Source organism: Solanum stenotomum, chromosome 7 (genome assembly GCF_019186545.1).
Source record: "Solanum stenotomum isolate F172 chromosome 7, ASM1918654v1, whole genome shotgun sequence".
NCBI lineage: Eukaryota > Viridiplantae > Streptophyta > Magnoliopsida > Solanales > Solanaceae > Solanum > Solanum stenotomum.
Window position 1 is genome coordinate 50035325 of NC_064288.1, and position 25530 is coordinate 50060854.

At 28.3% G+C, this 25530-nt stretch overlaps 2 protein-coding genes and 1 long non-coding RNA gene across 5 annotated transcripts in view; 1 reads left to right on the forward strand and 2 right to left on the reverse strand.

The window, feature by feature from the left end:
- Positions 1–25530, reverse strand: part of LOC125870359 (MLP-like protein 28) — a 214051-nt gene that overhangs the window by 120762 nt on the left and 67759 nt on the right. The gene's annotated exons all lie outside the window — the stretch shown is intronic.
- LOC125870364 (uncharacterized) lies at positions 10572–12294 on the reverse strand. 2 transcript variants are annotated; one of them, XR_007446888.1, is made up of 4 exons: positions 12202–12294; positions 11868–11955; positions 11441–11567; positions 10572–10847 (listed from the first exon to the last, which is right to left on the reverse strand). It is a non-coding gene; the product is annotated as an uncharacterized LOC125870364 (long non-coding RNA). The 2 variants fall into 2 exon arrangements; XR_007446887.1 differs by lacking the exon at positions 11441–11567.
- Positions 16913–25470, forward strand: LOC125870363 (MLP-like protein 34). The gene is made up of 2 exons (XM_049550779.1): positions 16913–17043; positions 25163–25470. Exons 1-2 carry the CDS (start codon positions 16928–16930, stop codon positions 25434–25436), a joined length of 390 nt encoding a protein of 129 aa, XP_049406736.1. The 5' UTR covers positions 16913–16927; the 3' UTR covers positions 25437–25470.

Genomic DNA, 25530 nt, shown 5'->3' on the forward strand with positions numbered 1-25530 from the left:
TTTTCCTATTATACCCTTATTTACACTTCTTGAAAATTGTAAAAGTGTATGTTGTTTCCCTCCAATTTATTTCACTTTAATTCAAATAAGTGGTTGTAATTTTGAAGTGAAAAGTTGTCATAAGGGTAAAATTGTAACTTCACTGTGCTAATCATTGTTGCCTTAATCTGTGTGCCATTTCTAAAGTGGACAACTAAAAAGGGACGGAGGGAGTACCAATTTAAACCCCTTTACTGTACAAATGTAATTATGCACTATTAATGTACTTAATATTCATTTACTTATAATTATACTCAAATTCGTTGGACTTCTCTTACGTTATGTTACTATTTTTTTATTACTATAAATACTAAAGAAAATTATTTCCAGTGTATAACATTCTTACTTTCATTTCCATTGCTTTCATTAGTGTTAATTTTCTCTTTTTTCATTTGAAACTCTTTTTTCAGAAAAAAAAAAGTTTGTCCTTTGTTTTGATTTTGGCACTATTCTGATGCAATATTTTGTTATTAGGAAATAACGAAGAATTGACATATGGCTTTACTGATGAAAAGTATTTGTCCAAATTCAAGCTTGAAAAAATAGTCATTATCAACAATATATCAAATTTTGTTACAAGTATTATTTGTTACAAGTTTGTACATAATTATAAATGTAGATTTAAATGTAATAATATTATCTTTTATGGGTTAAATTTTCTATTGTAATTTCAAGAATAATTATATTAATATCATATTGAATTTTGATTGATTTTATACATGTTCCCAAAACAAATCACATCCTCATAAACTGTGGATATTTCTTTCATCTGCAAATAATCTCTCTCTCTATATATATAAAAGAAAAGTGATGTAACACCTTTTTTTGCCTAAAACATTTATTGATCCTATTATTATTTTTAATTATTTTGTTTTAAAAATTCATCTTCATTCTCCGTAGCTTTTATCCTTAATTAATTAATAATATATAATTCACATCAAATTACTTTAATTATAAAAAAATATCAACTAATTAATTTAATATATTAAATATTTCTTTGACAAGAGTCAATCCACAAGAAAATTCCTCTCCATAAGTTTACTCATCTTTGTGCAACAACTCCTAAAGAAGAAGTGAAAAGTTGTTCCTTAGCATCAATCCAAGGAAGATTTTTAATGTGCATCAATTTTTAAAAATAATAATTAATCACTAATAATTTCTGCCTCTGCCTCTGCCTCTGCCTCTTGATATTCTATCTTTCCCCTAAATAATTATTTATTTTGTTTAGATAGATGTTATTAGAGATGTTATGAACTATATGTAAGAACAGAAACGTCTAAATAAAATGTCTACAAAATTAATTGAAAATATCATTTATTTTCATTACTTTTACATTTTAGAAGTTTGATTTTCGCTTGTAAGACGATTTTTTTAATTCATATACCACTTCTTAATATTCTATGCGACTTAAAATTTAATTGGAATGTTTTTATTTGTATGATAGTCATTAATAGCTATAGATACAAATTATGAAATTTTAGTTGTTTTAACTTTATACTTACTTAGTACTCCTAAAAGTTCTTAATCAAAAGTTCAAAAAATAATAATATCTAAATTCATTAAGTATTTCATAATTTAATTAATATGGTAACTTCCCATTCCATATGTTAACTGGTAATTAGGGTATATTTACATTTTCAATATTCTAATTTTTTTTTTCTTTTTACATCTTAAAATCATATTAGATTGTTTATAAAAGATTAAATAAAGTTAGAGCCTATTTGATATTATTGCTAAAAACTGCTTATTTCTAGAAGCACTTTTTTAAAATGACTTTTTAAAAAGTACTTTTGAAAAAAAAATTGTGTTTGACTAATTCATTTGAAAAGTGGTTTTGATTAGCAAATCGCGTTTGACTAATCTTTTTTTAAAAGTTCCTTTGAGAGTCAAATTACGAAAAATGGCAAGTATCAATGTACTTTTAATATTAAGATTATTTTATAGAGAGAAACTATTTTAAATATTTATTAGAAAATTTTTAATTAAAATTTTTCTTAATTAAATTAAAATATACATGTTCAAATTTTCAATCAATATTATACATAATATATTAATTAAATATTAACATGATGACTTAAATATAATTCAAAATTTCAAGAAAAATAAATTTTAAAACCATTTCACAAATTAAACCACTATAGATGATAAATTCACCACAAAAATAAAATAAAGTCCTTCATATTTTTAATCCTACAAAAATGTTGTTGTTACATTTAATTCTGGTTCTGTAAAATAAAATGTAAAGTAATAATAATTGATAAACATAAATAAAATAAAAATAATTTTTTTTAAATGAAACTTAACCAAACTTATGAGATATGTTAATTAATTAATAATGGAAATATTTGTAAATATGTATATATGAGAGAGATATTTTAGTCTTCAAGAAAAATAATTTTCTACTTCTGCTTTTGTTTTTTATAAGAAGCAGAAATTTTTAGTTTTTTCCCAACAGCAGAAAAACTGCTACTGCTTCCATTTAAAGCAATTTTAAGAATTTATCAAACACTTATATTTATTTTAAAAAAAGTATTTTTCACAAAAAAACACTTTTGGCCCCAACAGTCATGCCAAACATGCTCTTAGATTGTCTCTTAGATATATACATTACCAAATTTCTTCATCACTTTTTTTCCGATACGTTATTTAACTTAATATTATACATTAATTTGAATAATAATTTCATATACGGTGTTAATGTCTCACATATATTTATTCAATAAAAGATATATATATATCTATTATCTAAAAATATAGTAAAATCATGAAGAGGTGTTTCATTATGAATTTTTTTTTATATAAAATCATAATATTAATTAATACTAATTCATATATTATATTTTTTTAGAACCGCGCGAAGCGCGAACAAATACACTAGTTATGTAATAATTAAGAATATTTATATTGATTAGTATAATTTAACCTTTTTCTCAATTTTTTATTTAGAATTTCAATAAAATCTCCTCACTTCATTTCTCTAATCATAAAAGTAGTTATTATATAATTAAGAGTGTTAAATTACATTTAAATTATTATTTTATATTTTATCCTTTCAAATTAAAGGCATGTCTCATTGGGCAATATCACTATTTCTCTTTTTTCTCAGAATTTCGAACTTTTTTTTTTAAAAAAATGATCAAAGAAATTGTAAAAAAAATCTATTTCTTTCTTCATTAAATATTAACATTTATTTCATTCCTTCAAGTTTTTCTCTCTTTTTTTTTTCTTCCGTTTTCTTTCAAATAAAAGATATGTTTTTTCTTATTTTTGCTATTTATTTCATTTCCTTAAATGCCTCTCATCAATCTGTTAATTTTTTTAGCTATTTTCTTCTCTTTATTTTTTCTATAAATAAAACTTTCATAACATACTCAATATTAAAATTTCTTATATAATTATGAGGTTTTAAAAAAGAAGAAATCACGTATAATAGAGAATATTAATATTGAATGAGTAATAATTTAGCTGGTATATCAAGTTTGTGTATATTTAGAATTTCAATATAATCTTCTTCACTACATTTCTTCAATCATTCAAATAAGGTGTAATGTTTTAGAAATTGTAACCAAAATCCATGAGTTCCAACAAAAAGATTTATATTTATATTTATAATTTTATATTTTTATCTAGATTCAATTTATAAAAGAAATATTTATTTATTCACTAATAAACTTATAACCGCGCGAAGCGCGGCTATATTGGAGGAATAAAGAGTGAAAAATAATGTGGGCAACAAATACCTCTCAACGTGCAAATGCAACTCAACGAACAAAAGTCAATGTGTACACTCCCTAACTGCCAATGAAGAAGTAGTAAATACTATGGAAAAATACAATTAGGCCTAGGTCATTATGAGACAAAAATTAACACTAAATAAATATTAAAAATGCTCAAAAGACCAACACTACATTTCTCAAGAAAAGTGACATAAATTTTATTTTTCATGCACTTGTATCAGTACTTATAATATATATATATACACGAGAGTAAAACTTCACTAAATTAATACTCGGTTAATTAATAATTTTTTTAAGATAATAATTTCCTTCGGTCTCGACTTGGGCCAATGGAAAAGATCATTAATTTCGATATGATAATAAGATAATATATTCTCAGAAAAATCCTATATAAATATATTGTCCCATTAATATTATAAATTAATAATTCTTTAAAAATACAAATATATCTAAGACAATTTAGTGAAATAGGATTCTATTATGTTTTTTTTTTTGTTAAAATTTAAATCCAGTTGAAGCTCATTTCTAATTTTTCTTATAGTATCTAAAAGTTTCAATGTTGTCTTTTTTAACTGCATCATAAAATTGTGAAGAGTTCTAGATGTGATATGTGTTTCCTTACGCGTAACTCGCTCCAAAGGTATTGTATCATCTTCAACTTTATCATCAACATTGTTTTTTCAATGATATCCACAATTTGTTCTAAACTCTAGACCTCTGAACATGTATCATTTTCACCAATTCAATAGATTATTAACGTCCATTTTATTGCGGTAACCAAGATCAGTAATCATGACCTCAAGTTCATGAATGACGTTTTCACAAGTGGGTTCTTTCAAATTCTTTGAGATTTTATCCTTAAACAATTTTTTCAACAACAATTAAATAATACCTCTACAAAATAATAATATTTCATGGTGCCGCCTATATTAATTTAGAGAGGTTTTATTGTATGCAATTGTGTTTCAACCATTTCTAGAGGATATCTACTATTCTAAAAATAAATGTTTATAATGCAAAAACTAAGTTCATGCATGACCTAATTATTTAGATACGTTTCAATATTGTGAATTCGATCAAGTTTTGGTGCGTTCGAATATGTTGAAATGCGTGTATTTCGAGATCATGCGGTCAGAATTAGGCTTATTAATTTGTTATAGATACATTGTATCCAAGTGGATTCGCATGTATCTAGCTAAGATACATAGATAAATCTCGCTCGCATTTCTCCCTTTTCGTTTTCCACTCTTCTATCTCAATCGCGTATCTAGTATTCCAGGTACATGTGAATCACACTATAATTGTATATGTAGTGTGATTCGCATGTGTCTGAGATACATAGACGAATCTCGCTCATCTCCCTTCTGTTCTCGCTCGCCTCTCTCCCTATTTCAGTGAATCTAGTAACAAAAAACATGTATCTAGGTGTATCTGATATGAAATTATTAATTAGTAAGATAAAATGTAATTATTTCAAACTATAAGAAGAATTAGTAAATATGATCGAAATATTTGTTGTATTAGATAGTTTCTCCAAAATTTATTTGGACTAATAAGATAAAAGTCACTTGTTTAATTAAATAATTAAGCTATCAATTGTTATGTTTGTTATAAAAGGTAAATTTAGATTAAAAAAACCGTAAAAAATATTTTTTATTAAATAAATAAATAAAATAAAATATTTTTGAACTATTTATGGTACATTCAGTATGATATTTTACACTTTGCTTTGATGGTTGTTACACGTAGCATTGTATTGTATTGTGTTGTTAGATTAAACACAATATTTGTTTTAATTGTTACTTAAATTTAATTGAATTCATCATTATGTAAATGTAACGGCCGATTTGGTGTGATCGCGTTGTTACTTAAAGTTTTTTTTTTTAATCTTTATTTATTATCTAATAATCATATTTCATCTTTTATCCTACTTTTTCATAGTAACTCTACCTCGTATCCTATTTTTTTTTTTTGTAGATCTATCATTCAAATTATAGATGTGTATCATTATGCAACGAAAATGATACAATCAATATACCTAAACATTGTATTCATTAAAATAATACAATATGATATAAAATAATACAATACATGAAACAATACATAACAATTATCCAAAGAAATAAGCTATCAACATCAGGATCCAAAGAAAATAAAGATAAAGATTTGTCTTATTAACAAGCGGATACAATAATAACTTTAAATATTTTATTTGGGTTATGAAAGTCAAAGCAAGAGCACATCAATCAAAGATATGCTACTTTATCCACTTCTTTGATCAAGCAATAATTTTTTTTTTGTCTACTCATCGATGTTTCCACTTTAATCATGGATAACGATGAAATAATTGGAATTTGTAGTAAGGTCCCCTATAACGGAGAAGCGTTCCTTAATAAGATTTTTTATATATATATATATATATATATATATATATAAAATATTTGAATTTGAAAAATTTTATTAAATTGTGGAAGAATTATATATTTATACTTCTTTAACGCTTTTTTTTTTTAATTTTTAAATTTAGTTTATGAAAATATGATTTAGTCCAACATTAGAAGTAGATGCAAAGATATAGTAATGTAATGGTGATTATGTGAACACTGAAACTTTGTGGGATCTACAAGATGTGTTTAATTCGAGTAGGGATTCTACAAGGTCTTTTCAATTTCAATTAGGATTCTTAGAGGATACTCAACCCTAAATTCTAGCTCATACTTATATAAATGATACTATATTCTTGAAAATACGTCTTGAATATTCTGCAAATTCATGGAATATTCAATCAAATTCAAATCATCCTACTTTGAGAAATACGCCACAAACGTCGGCCCTCAAATCATGGACGAGGGAAGAATAAAGGGAGAAACAAAATTGTACCCGCACTATTTATGAATAAAGTTATGTTTCTTCATGTTTTATTTGTGATTGCAATATATTTTCTGTCACTTAAAATTTATTGGAAACAAATTGGTACGCCTAGTAGGATCAAATCATCTCTTCTCTCACAATCAATTCTACAAATATGAAGTCACAAAACCGCAAAGGACGAGGCCACTCTACCTTAAACCCTAGTTCATGTCTATATAAAAGGAACTATATTCCCTTAAAAAGGCGTCTCAAATATTTCACAAATTCATGAAATTTTTATAAGAATGTCAAATTCAAATTATCCTAGTTGGAGAACTGTAGTAGTTGATTATATATTAAGTCTCGAATACTCTCAACTCAATTCTTTTTTAAAAAAGAAAAGCAGTATTATATTTAAGAGTGTTCAAAATCAGCTATTGTTATTACTACCTTATCATTTTTCGACTAGTAAGCTTTATCGTGATTCATGCGGTTATTTTGAGAAAAATATGGAGTAAAAATTTATAATATATTTTCTTTCTTGTTAAATTAAATTGTGACAGAAGAAGAAAAACCATGAGAGTCATTTTCATCTATAAAAATCAAGTCTATTAATTGCATACGGACAATAATTTATACGAGAAGAACAGTGGAAGAAAAAAATAACAAATTAATTAATTCAATTAGTTTAGAACTCCATTATATTATATGGTTCTTCTTTTTCCTCCTTTTATTTTTTACTTAAAATCTCAAAAAAAAATACATTTTTTCTTAAATAGATTCTCTTGCCATTTTTTTTTTAATAATCTCCATACCAACTTTTGCATTGTAACAAGAGACAAATCAAAATCTATGTAGTCTACTTGCTATATAATCGAGCTCTCGAACTATACATTTGATTGGTATATAATCCGTACACCTTTTTTATATATATATATATATATATATATATATATATAATACTAGATTGGCAATGGCCCGTGCTCAACATATTTGGTTTCAATGTGTGTTTATACGATAAACACATTACTTAAATAGGTTTATTACAATTAGCAAAATGACAGAGAATTAACATGGGTAAGAAAGTAATATTCTCATATACATGTGAGAAAGAGATAAGCTCGAGTTAAGGCCACGAGGAATCCTAGACATCTACCCATTAAATCATTACTATATATATCAATCAGTTCTAAAACATCATTACAACAACTAAGACTAAATAAATACACCAAAAGAAAAGAAGAACTTTCCAAGAGCACTTGGTAGAGCAGAGCTCCCAGAAGTGACTCATTTCGCCAACAAAAGCTATAAATCATACAATTTTATTTTGATGAGAACCCCAGCTTACCAACTAAGGATGCACCAACATCTGGATGGAAACCAATCAATGTTTCAGGATTGGCAAATACCTGCAGTTATCATAGCAATATTTTAATTAACCAGAAGTCCATAAGGAAGCTATATAAGGAACCACTTTAAGTGTTTTTTTGCAAGGATATAGCCAATACATTCACTTTAACTATCACCTATTCCACAGTCCAAATTTAGTAGACCAACACAACGAAAATCACATAATTTATTGTAAAGAAAGAAATCAAGCAGTCACTTTAATGTCGATGAATCATAATTTTTAAACTTTTTTCTGGCATCTCGCCACTAAAGAAGTTGATAGTAATTCCAGGAAAAAAAAAACTAAGGAGCCACGCTGCATAAGCATCGTAATAGATATTTTGCATTATTAGGGAATTTAAATGTCAATTTTCCGAGCCAATAATATGACTCTCAGATAGTATCACTTATACTAAGTGGGAATAGAAAAATGTAAAAGCTTTAATTATATTTGAGAAGTTAATAAATGAAGTTGTAAGCAAACATAGATATCTATTGAGCTTAGAGCAATGAGCAAAATAAAATGCATTCATAATAAGAGAATGTTTCTTACTTGCAACGATCAAGGCGGGGCCAAGTAACCCGATGTAGTAAATGGAGGCTATGATTTGTTACTTTATTTTCTCTTTCAGAATGTTCAAAAGTGAAAGCTTAAAATAAGGTGAGAGTGTCGGAAATTACAAAATTGAATTTAATTTCTATCGGCACTGCGACACCACTTTAATCAAGCATCATCCAAGAATTAGTGTCACACCATAGAAACAACTCAAAAGAATAGAAAAATTAACGGAAATCCAAAGTAGGAACTAACATATACCTTACAGATGGAGAACTAAGTGAGTACAGTAACCCGTGCACGATTCCTAAGAATCTCATCAAAACAAAGAACTCTTAATTGCACGGACTCTTCACTTTTGATGCCGCACCCGTTTTGGATTCTTCAAAAATACACTACTTTTGGCAAATCCGACACGCACCCGTTGGCATTTTTGAAGAGTCTGAGCAACTTAGTAGTCACGCTAAAGATGACCAGCACCAAAGATAATCTTATAAAATATATGTAATGTAAATCTTATGTCAGCGAGATAGCACGAAATAAAGGATGAAGAACTTTTATTACCATGAAAGCACGGGTAGAATCTAGACCAGAGGTAGGTTCATCGAGAAACAGGGTGATTGGGCCATGAATGATACCGATTCAGATTGAAACTCGTCATTTTTCACCACCAAAGACTCCACGGTGGCACTTCATTGACGATTACAATTTTGGTGGCACTTTAGAAGTACAGTTGATGTATTAAAGTTTGAACCCTAGCCTTCTTCATCGATTTTGACAGTCTCTGGATGTCGAGAATTTTTCAGGTGAGAAAATATTAACTTGACTTGTAATGATTTAAGAAATTAGCAAGCCCCTCAAAACACCATAACTTTAAAGCGTGAGTTTAATGCTAAAAATCTTGAAGACTCGACCTATCAAACATAAATGCTAGACCCGTACGTCTCCATTCATAATATAGATCATATCAACTTATTTTCACCATATTTACAAATTACAACACCACTGTGGCATTAGTTGAAGTAGACATGTCCTAAAGAGGAGAAAGAATTAATTTTACCAGTGTCTATTGTGATAACTGAGAAAGCAAACTCAGGTTTGATCTTGCTCTCCTCCTCAAATTTTAAACTTTTCGAATACTTATTAACCCAAAGATTGTTGTTTAAATTCCCTCAGATTTGCTCTCCAAAAACTCCTCCTCTCCAGTGTTAAAAGTATCAATACTCACCATCTCTAAATAAGCAGAGCAGATTCCAAAGCCGCACAAAATGCCTGCTGCAAGAATATCAATATCAGTACATAAAGTACCTACCTTATGATCCAATTAGCTTGTATTCAAACAAAGGGCTGAACATCCTTGATTTCACATATAATTTATCGATATCATAAGTGAAGTTATCTTATTGCAATTATCAAGCAATGGAAAAATACGATATGTTTGAATATATGCGCACAAAGAAGTCTGCGTGAATGTAGATATATTCATTGATGAATCTGAAGGCAATTTCTTCCCATTAACAACATTAGCAGAAATTTATGGGTGGACAATCGTGATTTAATTTCAACAATGTCACCTGCGTTATTTTCTAATCCCCATAGAAATTCAGCAATTCATTTGTTAAAAGAAATAAAAGCACTTGAACTTTGACAATCTAATTACAAAAACACTTCCATTTAAAGAAGGCAATAAAGGTGCACAAACTTCATTGAAAAATGTATAAAAAAATTTATGTAGTGAGCCGGAGTCAATTTTTTCTAGAAATTTTGGAAAAATTCTAAATAAAGAATAGAATGTTCAATGGTATTATAAAGAACAAAATGTTCAATGGTATCAATATGCATTATGAATAATAGCCTCTTTGCATTATAGTTTTGTTGGATGTATGTACAATATGACATAAAGATGCAGAGATATCTATCTTGTTACCTGTAACATGAGATATATTATAATTAAATTATTACAATAATCTTTTTTTTAATATGTAGAAAAACAGGCAGTATTGCTACTTGTTTATTCAAAGAAAAAGTAGATCAGTAAGCCAGCAAGCCAAATGCCAGAAGTTGAAAATGAAATACTAATAAATATGCAAAACGTACTCAAAGTGACATTGTTGATCAAAACAAAACGAAAAGAATATCAATAAGAAAATAATTGATGATAATACCTTGAGTGTTTAGTGCCCCAAGTCTTAAACAATAGCCCCAGAATTACCAAGACAAAATAAATTGACTTTCTTCTCAAACTGACTTCACGATAAAGATAATCCTGCCACAACCTGATAAGGAAAATGACAACATAAAACTTCAAATAAGTTAAGCGAGACATATTATCAAACAACTTGGATGCACAATGAACTTTAAATTTATGCCATCTTTGATAGCTTAGATTTTTGTCAAGACATCTAAAATACACTAATTAATTAGTTACAAAAGACAATACTCATCAAAGATAATACATCTGCAAATCGGACAGTTACTAACACGCATGTAGCAATCTTAGCTAGAAACTATATAAAAAAACTAAAATATCCATATCAAATTGTGATTAATTCTTCATAATAAAGCAAGACCAAGAAAAATCCAATCTATATTCCTCAAAGTAAAGTTGAATCTGAAAAAATTGAAGTGAGCAATATGATAGAAACTTGAATAACAAAAGTAAGGCAAACATAATAGTGAAGCATAGTTAGAATTCATCCTAATTCGCTAAAAATTGTCGGCGAGTGAGAGATTCAAAGAGTATAGAGTTCAATATTTTCTCCATCTACGGGGAAGTTCACAAATCACAAAGTCGCAAGATAAAAGACAATCAAAGAATAAACGATGTACTAAAAATCTACGACAATAATATACTCAATTTTACCCTTACCTTGAGAGATAGAGACGTTGTTTCCGATGATGTAGTTGAAATAGTTCATTCTATTTTTCTTTTGGTAGTTCAATCTTGAAATTTCTTTGTTTCTGTATTTCTAGAGTATGAGACATGAGATTGTGACCTGTTATAATTGATATAACTCTTAAATTTCGCAGGAATTTGTACAAAAAAAAAAGATGATCCAAAGAGTAAAATATATAAAATAGATATTTCATACCCATCAGAAAATTTGATGTCTCTTAGGAATTTCAAATGGAACAAAAACACATATTTATAACATGCAATGAGATGAAGTATTAAAAAAGTACATTCTCGATTCCATGTCGTGAAGAGGAATTTAGGGCGAAATTATTCTACAAAGCAAAATAATATAAGCTGATGTTTCCTAATTCAGAGTATGAACAGGAAACTGTGAACTTACCCCAAGAGGAATATCGATGATTGAAATCTCCATTGAATCCATTTGACACCAAACTTAGCTTCTCTACTGGGATGGATTTTGTCAATATCTGGACAGCAACATTCAATTATCAAATTCAAAAATCTCTAAATAAATTTAATCCATTTATCAAGGCCAATAGAAGATAAAATCCCAATTAAAATGAAATAAATTTAGAGAGTCCGAGATGAATAAGCCCAAAATTCATACCAAAATTTATTAGTGCAGAACCCTAAAATTGAAAGCACAAGGAACGAAGAGATTCAAAAATATCAATAGTCAATAGAAGAGAATAAGAGAAAGAGAAACCACAAACCTCCGAAATCTGAATCATCGAAGCACTGAGACTCAGTTTTGCTCTTTGAGGGGTGATGGCGAGGCCTTGAGGGTACACGTGATTTGATGAAAAAAGTAGTGCAATTACACGTGTTGAATGGAAAAGACCAAAGAAATAGATGCAATTTTAATCCAGCACAGCTTTACAGTACACTATATGCTGCCTTGGGTACAACTATTTATTGCCGTGTTAGTCCCAACCTTTGTTGCCTTATAAATAAGGGTAATATATATATAGGTGTTGATGTTTGTCTCAAATTGTTTTAATGATGTATGTGAATTGCTTCAATGATATTTGACGAGCCTAAAATTAATGAGAATGAGCATGCGCGATGAAAAGGATCTTCCCTATTTTTGATAAGCCAAAGGAAGAGTCCTAAATAATCTTTTGCATAATTAATTTAGAGTCCAATTTACTTTTAATATTCTTTTTGTCATTTTTATTTAGATATAATAAGTAATATTTATTATTTAATTAAAGAAAAATCAATCGTATAATTTTAGTGTCCACCGTCAATAAATATTAGTTAATCTCATTTTTTAAACTTCAAAAATATTGAGTTAAATTTCATTTTGTCAGTGCAAACTTATTTAAGAGGCCATGTGCTCAATTATTTGCTACATTAATGGTCATCTCTTCGTTCAGCGTGACAACATGAAAATAAAGTGGAGAAATATCACACACACACATATATATACACCCTTCCGTTTATATTAAGTAAATTATTGAGATATAATATATTTTTGAAAATAAATAAAAGACTATTTTCTACCGATATTTTTTTGATTATTTTTAGACTATTTTCCTAAAAATTAAAGAATAGTTAAGAACATCATTAAATGAAAGATAAATATAAAAAATATATTGATAATTATTTTGAATTTTGAACAATTCACTTATTTGTTATGAGGAAAAATTCTAATATGGACTAGAGGGTGAATTATATTATCTTTCTTTCTAAAACATGTACTATTATTTTAGCGAAAAAATAGACTATTTTAAAATAAGTGATATTTTAGAGATTTAGGACAAAAATAGTAATTGTCTTCCATTATGCTTTTACGTGAATGAACTACTTAACAAGATGTAACAAAAATTAAAATAACATTTATTTTGAAACGTAGAAATAATGAATTTTCTATGGTTTAGATCTTGTAATCAAATTTATTATCTGAAGCATGATCAATGACATCATGACAACTGCTTCTTAAGTATGAATTAATAATTATTAGACAGGATTAAGTAATATTCGAATATTTTTTTGGGAATATTACGTGGATGTTTGAGCATGAAAACAATTTATTTAAAAAATTTAAAGTCGGAAATAGCCCTTTCCCTTTTCCTTACTCCGGTTTCTTTAATTAATAATATAATATATGTGTCAATAATTACATCTCAAGCAAAAAAAATGGTCTTATTTCTTTTAAATAATAAAGGGAAAGGAGCTTGATATAACTTAATTTTGCGATTTAGAGTTGAAAAAAATTGCATATCTTAATTTTATAGTTTAGAGTTGAAAAAAAGAGTCATTTTGATTTATGGAGTGAAAAAATAAATAAATTAAAATTTACTTTTTATAATTGTTTATATTTATTATTTGGATAGTCAAATTTCTTTTTCGCCCAAACTATTCTCTACTTGGCTAAAGAACAACTTATGTATTACATAAGACTTTATACGAATATTTGAAAAAATTATCCCAATATAGTGCTGAAATCACTGCAATATTTTAATAAGAATCGTTGCAATAATAAAATTAAGTGTTGCGTAAAACTTTATAAAAAAGATTTAAAAATCAACCCAATAAAGTAATAACCATTGCAATAGTAAAATAGTGTTGCATAAGATTTATAAAAACGATATGAAAATCGTTTCAATAGAGCATTGAAATCGTTGCAATAGTAAAATAAAGGGAAAAGGGTCTGAAAAATATTCAATTTTGGTCGAAATTGCTGTTACAATACCAAACTTTGGAAATGACCTTTTATCCCTGTACTATTTAATAGTGTATTTTAAAGGTATATTTGTGCCTATGTGAACATTATAAATATTACATCATTTTAAATAGTAATGTGTCCACGTGAGCACATATATATCTTTAAAATACACTATTAAATAGTGCAAGGGTAAAAGGTTCTCCATAAAATTTCATAACAATAATTTCGGCCAAAATTGAAGTATTTTTCAAATTCTTTTCCCTAAAATAAAAATAAATATTGCATAGGACTTTATAGGAAAAAATAATTTCTATCTATAGCATAAGTACTATGCCCAATTCCAAAGAAATATCTAATAAATACGAATACATTATATTTCATTTATTTTACTTTATTTGTTCTACTTTTTTTTATGTCCGTTGTAAAAAGAAGTCTTTTTTAGTAACTCTTTAATTTTAACATTTCACATGATATGTTTAAAATTACAAAATTAGCTTTTTTCTTTAGTATATTTGACATATTTTTAGCTTAAGACTACAAGATTCAAAAAAATTCTTTACTTTGTTAAACTATGTGTCTGATCAAATATGAAAAATATATTAAAACGAAAGAAGTACTCCTTATGTTCATCTTTACTTATTCACTATATTTTACCTGTCACTTGTAATAAATCAAGAAAAGATAATTGTATTTAAAAAAAAATATTTTACTCCTAACATTAATTATTTATCACCAAATCAATTTTAAGAAGTAATACAAAATATTGATCAATAGGATAATGTAGTGAAATAATCATGTTAATTATTATTTCAGATATGAAGCAATGTAAAATAAACCAAATTTGATACCTGAATATTTGATTTGATACCCTGGTACTAATTCTTCTTCTGCTTCTGGTAAATCAAAAGGTAATCTTCCACACTCGGCGAGAGAAGAAATTAGAAAAAGGATAAATTTGATGGGTTGACGCCACAAATTTTACCCCTAAAAATCATCTTTGACTGCACTTCACTATATTCTTAACAGATATATTGAATTTAAATATAACAAATAAAACTAAATAAGAAGAATATCTTGTATTTTTTTTTTGGATGTGAATTGAATTAATATGACATTTATGTTGAAACAGAAAAATAATAAATTTTCTCATCAATGACATCATGACAACTGCTTCTTAAGTATGAGCTAATCAAATAGGCGAAATGGTTTAATAGACCCTTGTACTTATATGAGTTTGTATTGTGAACCCTTCTACTTAACTCTTTATCAATTGAACCCTTAAACTTAATAAAACACAATTTATCAAACCCCTCTGACCATTGACTAGGCTTATGTGGCATCAATATGATTGAGTTGGCAAAAGTGCGTGAATTCACTCTCGTTAAGGCGAGTGATATCCTATTTAAGTTTTAAAAAATAATAAAAAAATAAAACAAAAAAACTTTTAAAAAAATAACTAAAAAGGCTTTCTTCTTCCGCCAACCGGTTCACGTCCATTTTTGGCCATCTCCATCCCTGTCCAATCCATTTTTCTTTCTTCTTCACACTCTTGCCATCTTCTTTAGCAAATCTTCGCATTGGCACCTAGAGAGAGACGATGCAGGTCAGTGGAAGAAGAAGGAGGCGAGTGAGGGTGGAATCTGGTCACAACAGCGAAGAGGTTTTCCGATAAGATTTGGTGGCCATGGTGCGACGGAGATGAAGACGGGTGAGGAAGAGAGCACGTATGGTCGCCGGCAAGAGTTGCGACGACGACTGAGACGACAGCGAGGAGCCTCCTAGCATGTTTGTACGCCGGAGGCAATAAGGAGTTTCTTGGCCTTCTGATACGTCAGAGAGGATGGAGAGCATAGCGGTCGGTGATGATGAGGGACGAGGAGCTGGTGTGACGGCTTAGGGTTTCTGGATTTGTGGAGGTTAGAGAAGGAGGAAAGAAAATGGTGAGGGTGTGCGATGAAGATGGAGGTTGGTGGGGGAGATCGTATTTGTGGTCTCGTCGGCAAGAGGAGCGGCAACAACATCGACTTTTTCCGATAGTTTGGCCATTTCACGGTGAAAATGGAAGATGATGTGAGGAGATCCAAACTTTTAATTTAAAATAATAAATTAAAATTTAATTTGTCAAAATTGCATCAAAACTTTATGATTTTTCTTTTGTCAAAAAAGAAATTATTATAAAAATAAAAAAATGATGTGACAAATTTTATATGATATGGCGTGTGACATCAGCGCGATTGAGAGTCACGATGAGTTGAAAGGGTTCAATAGGTTGAGTTTAGATGGGTTCAGGGGTCCAGATGACAAAGAGATAAGTAGAGGGTTCACAATACAAACACATACAAGTATAAGAGTCCACCAGATCATTTTGCCAATCAATATTAGACAGGACTAAGTAAAATCTAAATATTTTTTTGAAAATACTATATTTGATTTTTTTTTCTAATACAATAATTCAATTGTCATAGTCATCCATATCACATTTATTGCTAAATCACAATACTACCACGTCTCAACAAATCTAAGTTGTCACTATTGTTATATTATTATATATAAATCAATACTCAACTTGTAGAAAATAATTGTAATAATCTATGCCCCAAAGTTCAACTATATAAAGACTTCCTTTTCTGATTTATTTTATACATCAAAATTTTCCAATAATACTTCTACTTCTATATTACAAATTATTTTTTAAAAAAAAATGGGTCTAAAAAGGAAAGTTGATTTCAGAAACAGAAATAAAAGGTTGTAAGAATTTATTTCATGAAATGTTTTGTGAAAAACCACACCATCTTCCAAATGTTGTACCACAAACTATTCAAGCAGTCGATTTACATGAAGGCGATTGGGGTACCGTTGGCTCAATTGTTAACTGGAATTATACTATCGATAATATTTTCTGATCATTTTTTTTTAATTGAATCATATGTTCACTATTATTTATTTTGATTAGTGATTATTTATAACAATTTCGCTATTTATAATCGAAAAATAGGACTATTCTGTTGGAAAACTATATGCACAACGGAAACATACTGGAATCTTACGGCTTACATGAATAATAGATAACCAATATTGTTTATGCTAGAACACATAATCATGTTAGAACACATAAACTTGCTGAAATTTAATTCGATAAATATCTCTTGAAGTGTGAGCAGATACCTCCAAGCAAATCTCCAAGATAGACAGACCTTCAAGAAAATCTATGAGATAGACAATAGCTATGGTCTTCTACAGTGACCCCAAGTTCACATCTGAACTCTCAATACTTGGGTGGGCAAGTGTTGAATAGAAAACTAATCAATCATTTTCTAGATTAGGAGAAACTCTATTTATAGAAATTTCTTCCAATCCAAAAAGGAGAAGAAAACCCAGTTTTCTTGAAAAACAAGAAAACACACGCCTACTCCTTTTCCCCCTAAGAAATAGGATTCTGAGTTCTAGTTAAATATTAGCACTGGAGGGACCACAAAATTAATTACTGAGCCTTCCTATTATGGAAATAATTTCAAATAATTAATTTGAATTATTCTTACCATAATAAATTACAAATCATTTCACTAGAAATTCGTAATTGCATTCCTCTATTTATATTTCGTAATTTCTCATTAAACACCTATGTAATTCCCCATATTAAGATTTCAGATACTAATCAATAAATTAAATTACTGATGAATTTAACTTAATGATTAATTTTCTTTAGAGCACTACTTAACTTGTTTCATGTGTCGGATTCATAAATCCACTTGCAAGGTTTGACACGATGAAAACTTATAAGTTTCTCAAAAAGGCATATCAATCAATCTCTATAACGAGACATGTATTCCATCAACTAACTTAATATTTCACCAATATATATTATTATCATCCAACTTACCAGGCATATTGACCCATCTCAGAATCACACCTTTTAATAAATCAAAACGATAATTAATATCTACAGATCATAATAGTTATATCAGGATTAAGAATATAAGTACATTTAATAGTTTAGAGAATATGTTTTGTCAGTCAGTCTAAAACAACTATCTCTACTCGGTCCTGTTTAATACATACAAAATGCACTAGCACAAGAAGTTGGAACTATACCGTTCCCATAATCAAGATAATTGACATATAATCTTGTGCTACAATCGTACCGATGGCATGTCCAATTTCCATCCTAGATTGTGAACAAAAAACTTTATACTTATAAGAACCGATGATTTAATCCTCTGTGTATAAGCTAAAACTCTACACACTAAATCATCTACTATATAAGTAAACATACACCATAAACAAATATATGATCTATCAAAATTGAGCAAATATTTATTCTATAATAAATATTATTTCTTAACACATGGTTAATAGTATATATCCCAACAATCTCCCACTTAGACTTTTAACCATCACAATTGTTATAATGTACTACATCTAAATGCATGGTTAATAGTATATATTCACAATCTCCCACTTAGATATTTAATCTTGAATATTGTTAGAATACTATGTCTAAACACATGATTAATAGTATATACCCTAACAATCTCCCACTTAGACTCTTAAATATGCATTTACAACCTTCACAAGCATTCCTTTATTTCTATTTTCTCATGCAATTTTGTCTAGTAGTGCTTCGTCGTAACAAATCGATTTTGTACTAGATCTTGAGAGAGCTTCTCATGAAACCTTCCAAGAGTGTACTTCTTTTCAGACCATAAAAGTTCACTCAAGCATACAAAACAAATCAATCTTCGCTATGATTCTCCCACTACGACTAAGCACTACATAATCACACTTTCATGATCTTGAGTCTTAATATTTTCTTCAAAATCTTTCGATATTGAAATATTAACAACTTTTCATGTAGTGTTCTTCAATTTGCTCAACATCACTTCCACTACTTGAGGTAGTAGTTTTCTTATGTCTAGCAACGTTTCTCCCACTACTTAAATGCAATGGAACGTCATTTCTGACATACCGATTAGATGTTTTTGAGCGTCTGAATTTATAATTGACTTATTTGTTATTTCTTTGTTCAATTCCTGCAAAACTAGTTTACTTCTATGAACATGATTTACTAAATGATCCTTTTCTAGAAATCAAACAGTTGTGTTAACAATTGTCTTATTTTCTTTAGGACACTATAATAAACCTTCTTTCATTCCTTAGGATATCTAATTAACACACACATTCTGTTCTTAATTCCAATTTTCTTATTCTCCCACTCAGCACATGTGCTGAGCAATCCTATATATCTGAACATGTCACAGATTAAACTTACGTCAAATTCAACTAGTTCTATAGTTGTTCAAGGTACTGATTTGAAAGAAATTGATTTCACAATGTGATATGTAGTTATTAGAACCTATCCCAAAAGAAACAAAATAACTAATAACAAGTCAATAATTAATCTTATCATCTTCATAAGAGTCTACTTCTTTTCTCTTCTACACCTATCTATTATAGAGTGTCTAGTGTAGACAGTTGGAATGCAATTATTCTATAAGATAAGTGACTTATGAGCTCTGCAGAGAGGTTTACGTCACTACAATCAGATTGCGGTGACTTTATATATTTTTCATGATCCTATTTTCATGTGTCTTAAATATTTTGAGTTTATCAAGACATTTAGACTTTCAAAACATCCAAAAATATATCCATATCATGAGTAACCTTATTGAAAACTCAAATTCACCTCTTGCCCAAATGCTCATTTATTACACAAATCAGAATAGATTAATTATAACTTATCACTACCTCTTTTTCCTTTTCTAAGAGTTTGTCTCTTAGTCATTTTTTCCTTCTAAACACGACTCACATGTTGGTAGTGACTTCACTTTCAATGAACCGTTATGTTCATCCATTAACCAACCTCGAAATTCTATTCAGAATAAATAACTTAGACACTAATGTACAGATAAGTTTCATTCAATTTAAAAGATATTTTTCCTTATGAGACAGATTAATATAATTCAATTAATGAGAAATAATACTAATAAAAGAATCACGCATCAATATATCACAAGAAATAAAATATTCATCAAACTCAATGATAGGAGAGTTACAACAAAAAATATTAAATACTCATCTCTTATCTAGTTAGAAACTGAAAACAATTCCTTCTAACATAAGGTACATGTACAATGCATTCTTTGAATTAATATCTTTATCTCTACCAAAAAAAAAAAAGCTTAAGTAGTACTAAGTGGGTGTGTTAAGTTTATTGAGAATATGAGATATAATACTTTAAATAGATCATAATATTTTGAATAATCCTAAACAACAAAATTCAGGGCTCATTTATACATATATATCCATGCATCTCGAATAACCAATCGATGGGATTGGAGAACTACTCATGCAATACACATGTACAATGACCGATTATTCACTCCATAAACTTATACATACCTAACTCAGATGGAGAGTCTACTATTAGTTTAAGTCATGTGAAAATCCTCTAGTTACATTGATCCAATCCTATATTACTCAATTTAGGAGAGTTAATACAGATTATTAAAATTAGACGATTAAATACATAGTGACTTGTATCAATTTCATCTGATAGGGAGGAAGGTCGAAGCCAACACATGAAATTAATACTTCACTACTACTTAATCAAATATGATCAAAAACTCATATAACGATCCAAAAAAAAATTAGTTTCTTACTAGGTCATTCTTATGAATCTACCAAATTCCAAATCAATCAGAGTTTTTTTTTTTTTTTTTAAATTCCAAAACTATGATCAATTTGGTTGAAAACGTTGTTTGACAAAAATAGAATTTAAGATTTTCCCGCTCAGTAATTCTTATCATATATCATCATTNTCAATCAGAGTTCTTTTTTTTTTTTTAATTCCAAAACTATGATCAATTTGGTTGAAAACGTTGTTTGACAAAAATAGAATTTAAGATTTTCCCGCTCAGTAATTCTTATCATATATCATCATTTTGTGAAATAGATACACGAATTAAGAATAAAGAACGAAATTCTAAAATTCCAAAAGAAAAGAATGTTTATCTATACATTGAATATTAAAATTCAAAAACACACCTCATAGATAGCAATGCATCTTGAACAATAAATTTTATGAAAAAATGACTACTCATGCAACATACATATGTGGTGTCAGATATTCACTTCAACAAATGTAGAACAAAAGCTAACTCAGATGGAGAGTATATGTTATTTTAAGTCAAGTGAATATCATTATCCCTAGATCCATTGATCCAATCAAATATTACTCAGTTTAGGAGAGTCAATACAGATAATCAAAACTAAAGATTAAACTTTAATGACTTGTATTAATTTCATCCGTTATGGAGAAAGGTCTAAGCCAACACATGAACTTAATACTTCACTAAAATTTAGTCATGAAGACCATATAGAACAAACTCTATCACCACTATATATCATAGTTGAGTAATTTTTCAGTAAAATTAATTTTTCAAGATACAAAAATTATCTAAAAAAACATCATCTGAACGATCTGAAATTACCAAATCACTGCATAACAATGAGTATTTTAAATTTGATCGTTTCTGATGAACCTATTGAATTTCAGATCAATTGGAGTTCAAAAATAATATTTATCTCCAAAGCTATGATCAAATTCAGATTCAAACAATTTGAGGAAAAATGAACAGATCTACATCCTTATCATATTCAATTTATGTTAGCTCATCACGTGTTATCATGTACCACATATAACATAAATAAAATCAATATAAAGGATGTCATTCATACTAAATCACATTTAATTTCAAAGAACAACTTTAAAATCATTTTACTGACCTCAAAAAATATAACCATATAGCAATGAGTACTTTTCTTACTAGGTCGTTACCAATGAACTTATTAAATTTCAGGTCAATTGGAAAAAAACTATTTCCAAAGCCATGACCAAATTCAAATATAAGTAATTTAAGCATCTTTAGGAGTTAAAACAATATGACATACATTCTTATCACATATCAATTCATGTTAAATAACCATGTGCAATCATGTTCCAAATTTAACATAAACATAACTAACATAAAGAATGATCTCATCATATTCAAATAAAAATTTAATCCAACAAACTACCTAAAACCTTTCTATATAAATTTCGATGGAACCATCAAATTTCAAGTCGATCAGAGATCACAAAAATCATGACCACCTAAACTATGACCAAATATGAAAAATAATCGTTTTAGGCATAGTTAAAGATTAAAAAAAAACTTGATTTAGATTTTCATTCTCTTTTAATGATTATCTCATGAGCACAAGGCATACATCGAGTCCTTCCTTTGTTTAAGACATACAATACCTTCTTATACATGATACATTGATCATATTTTAATGACTCAAATAAATAGATAACTTCAGTTAATCCTATTTATTAATCATAATTCTCAATTCATGTATTGCAATATATATAATCTCACATGTATAAAGCCTTAAGAATTTTTCAGTGATCTCAAATAAATAGACCATTTAATGGCAGCACTATTTATTAATCACAAACTCTCAATTCATATGTAACATTATACGCGTATGAGAAAAATTGGTATCGTGTAACAAAGACAATGCCCAAATAATTTTAAAAAAATAATTCTTGGCCAATCCAAAGGAACAAACACATGCTTGTAGTTTCAATTATTTGGCAAATAATTAAATATTCACTTTGCCAAAACATAGTACACCGCTGCCGTCGACACTTGCATTATCAAAATAGTCACTGACTAATCTACAACTACAGCTCCTTAATTGCTTTTATCTTTGTATACATAAACAAGCACATTAAAGAACAATGGGTTGAAAAAAACCCACTCCAGCACTTGATAAAAAAAATTGGTGTATTAGCTAGTGGAGATAAACCCACTTCTGCCGCCACTTACAATATAATCAAATTTTTCCAAGTTTATTCCTGATCCGACACCAATTGTGTATACATTCAAAACACATATATTATTCAAGTTATCTATTTAGATGTAAGCGAGGCTCGTGATGCCAATTTTTGGAAAACATATATGCACAGCGGAATCATATCAGGATCTTACTGCTTATATGAATAATAGATAACCAATATTGTTTATGTTAGAACACATACTGAAATTTAATTCGATAAATACCTCTTGAACCAATATTGTTTATGTTAGAACACATAATCATATTAGAACACATAAACTTGCTGAAATTTAATTCGATAAATACCTCTTGAAGTGTGAGCAGACCTTCAAGAAAATCTACAAGATAGACAATAGCTATAGTCTTCTATAGTGCCCAAGTTCACATCCGAACTCTCTCAATACTTGGGTGGGAAAGTATCGAATAGAAAACTAATCAATCTTTTTCTAGGTTAGGAGAATCTCTATTTATAGAGATTTCTTCCCAATCCAAAAAGGAGAAGAAAACCCAATTTTCTTGAAAAATAAGAAAACACACGCCTACTCCTTTTTCCCCTAAGAAATATGATTCTGAGTTCTAGTTAAATATGAGCACTGGAGGGACCACATAATTAATTACTGAGGCTTCCTATTATGAAAATAATTTCAAATAATTAATTTGCATTATTCTTACCATAATAAATTACAAATCATTCCACTAGAAATTCATAATTGCACTCTATTTATATTTCGTAATTCCCATTAAACACTTATGTAATTTCCCATGTTAAGATTTCAAATACTAATCAATAAATTAAATTACTGACGAATTTAACTTAATGATTAATTTTCTTTAGAGCACTATTTAACTTATTTCATGTGTCGGATTCATAAATCTACTTGCAAGGTTTGACATGATGAAAACTTATAAGTTTCTCAAAAAGGCAAATCAATGAATCTCTATAACGAGATATGGATTTCATCAACTAACTTATTATTTCACCAATATATATTATTATCATGCAACTTACCAGGCATATTGACCCATCTCAGAATCACACCTTTTAATAAATCAAAACGATAATTAATATATACATATCATAATAGTTATATCAGGATTAAGAATATAAGTACATTTAATAGTTTAGAGAATATGTTTGGTCAGTCAGTCTAAAACAACTATCTCTACTCGGTCCCCTTCAATACATACAAAATGCACTAGCACAAGAAGTTGGAACTATACCGTTCCCATAATCAAGATAAATTACATATAATCTTGTGCTACAATCGTACCGATGGCATGTCCAATTTCCATCATAGATTGTAAACAAAAAACTTTATACTTATAAGAACCGATGATTTATTCTTCTGTGTATAAGCTAAAACTCTACACACTAAATCATCTACTATACAAGTAAACAGACACTATAAACGAATATATGATCTATTAAAATTGAGCAAATATTTATTCTATAATAAATATTATTTCTTTAACACATAGTTAATAGTATAATCCCTAACATATTCTTAATCCCAATTAGCCTAATTTTAAAAGTAGGCATTTGTAGTTGACCTTGGAATGGAACAAATATAGTTAACTAAAATTTACTTCAAAATATTTGATTTTAAAACAAATCAAATATTAGAAATAAAAAGATAAATAAAAAATTAGAACTCGATTATTATGAATAAATTTTTTATTTGGCTAAAACAATAAGCTCTAGCAAATATGTTTAAAAATAAATTTGACCCGGAAAATAAATAAAAAACAGATGCTCGGTTATAATAAATAATCATTGCATCTAAATAAAAAGTAAAATTAAATACACAAATCAAATATTATTTTGGACAAATACTTCAAAAATAATTTAAGTATACACTAAATAAAACGTTAACATAAAGGATAATTCGATCATATAATTAATTTGGGTACCAAACAACGATTTTACTTCTCTTTGAGCCGATAATAATATTTATTTGTTTTCTTGATTATGTTCATTTATAAATAGTAAATCTTCAAAAATATACCGTCCAACATAAATTTTTATGTCATGTAATTCAATATTTGGAGATAAACATCACATATAATGTATCAATCTTGTCTAAGTGTATAATTTTCCGCTCTTTTTTTTCCCCATAAAAAATAGAGGGGGAGAAGAAGGTTGTTAAGGTGGTTGTTGACGACATAAACAAGGAAAAAAGGTTAGTGACATTCAAGGCATTTGAAGGTCATTTCATAGACGAATACAAGGCCTTCAAAGAAACTATTCATATTGAGAATGAAGGAGATAACAACTTGGTTATATGGACTATTGAATATGAAAAGCAAAATGAAGACATTCCAGAACCCATCTCTTATTTGCAATTAGTCACTAATCTAACCAAAGATGTTGACACTCATCATGTCAACCAGTAATATTCTATGTTGTTCAGACACTTCGATCAAATATATGGACAAATATGTGTTAATGAAGAGTTTGAACAATTTATTTGCTATCTATGGTTGAGAG

Coding starts and splice junctions, on each gene's coding strand:
- LOC125870363 (XM_049550779.1), top strand. CDS start 16,928: ATGTTTTGTGAAAAACCACACCATCTTCCAAATGTTGTACCACAAACT. Junction 17,044..25,162: donor ATTGTTAACTGGAATTATAC/TATCGATAATAT, acceptor TTCCCCATAAAA/AATAGAGGGGGAGAAGAAGG.